Source organism: Pygoscelis adeliae, unplaced genomic scaffold (genome assembly GCF_000699105.1).
Source record: "Pygoscelis adeliae isolate BGI_AS28 unplaced genomic scaffold, ASM69910v1 Scaffold445, whole genome shotgun sequence".
Taxonomy (NCBI): domain Eukaryota; kingdom Metazoa; phylum Chordata; class Aves; order Sphenisciformes; family Spheniscidae; genus Pygoscelis; species Pygoscelis adeliae.
Window position 1 is genome coordinate 381214 of NW_008824894.1, and position 1091 is coordinate 382304.

The 1091-nt window shown below is 45.1% G+C and overlaps 1 protein-coding gene across 1 annotated transcript in view; it reads right to left on the reverse strand.

Annotated features, from left to right (window-relative positions):
• Nucleotides 1-1091, reverse strand: part of CCDC40 (coiled-coil domain containing 40) — a 13204-nt gene that overhangs the window by 2242 nt on the left and 9871 nt on the right. Inside the window, exons 14-16 of the mRNA XM_009324583.1 lie at nt 935-1091; nt 720-811; nt 3-123 (exon numbers count right to left, since the gene is read on the reverse strand). The exon at nt 935-1091 is cut by the window's right edge and continues 11 nt beyond it. Of these exons, the coding sequence (XP_009322858.1) occupies nt 3-123; nt 720-811; nt 935-1091 (370 nt within the window). The remainder of the gene's footprint in view (nt 1-2; nt 124-719; nt 812-934) is intronic.

Genomic DNA, 1091 nt, shown 5'->3' on the forward strand with positions numbered 1-1091 from the left:
ACTTGCATCCTATGAATCTCTGTTCTCATGGCTTGGATTTTGCCTTGTCCTGTCTCAGAATCCACTGCTGCACGCATCTCTCTTGTCAGCTGGATCTTTTTCTCCCATAGCATGATTTGATGCCTTCAATGACAGAAAGGGAAAGCAGTGCCTTTGTAAACAACAGAGGAGATGCTCTCCCTGTGCATCAGTGGCAGCACACTCCCAAGATCGATTCTGAACACAGAGCTGAATGGTTTGGCAGAAACTAAGAATTTCCATACGGGACATGTAAAAGGGCAGCAACAGAGCAGCATGAAATCAGAGAGGAAGCCCCACAATTTAGAAAATGGCATGATGACTGTAAAAACAAGTAAGCCCAGACTGACGGGGCTGATGGACCCCAATTAATTGTCCAGTGCAGCACATTCGCTCTGAGTTACTGGCAGAGGAGATAGCATGCAGAGTCTCCCATACAGATCTCAGCAACATCCAGCACAAGCATGCTGGAATCGTTAAAGCCAACATCCTCTCAGCTCTTGCTGGTTCCAGAGACGGCTAAGGCACCTTTCAGTTTCTGCGTTTCAAAAATTCATTAAACTCCTTTCATCTTCTCCAAGGACAGAAGCACATTTGCTGTTGCTGGTTCAGTTTGATGACTGGAGAAGAAAGGTAACACAGACACACACGCGGAAGTTCAAAGACTGTGGCACAAAGCAAAGAACCTCTCTGGTACCTACTCTGCTTCCACCAGGCTGTTCAGGAGTCTTTCCTTCTCCTCGGTCAATTGACTGTGCTTCTCCTGCATCTCAACTGATTCTTTTTCTGCTGCCTAGAGTTGAGAAGCATAAACCAATACAACATTGTCAGACTGAGAAAGATTTACAGGATCACCGTTTGCCTCTGAACTGCATGGGAGGTTGAGACCTGGAAATGAGATGTCAAGCCTCTGTACCTTGAGAGAGCGTACAAACTCGTTCTCTGTGATAATGTTGCCATATTGCAGCTCCTCAAAACTGTTGTTGTTCTTGTTGATCAACACATTCAACTTTATCAAGTCATTTGACATGTTTCTCATGTGACGTTCGATGTCTTTCTGTTCTTTTGTTTCC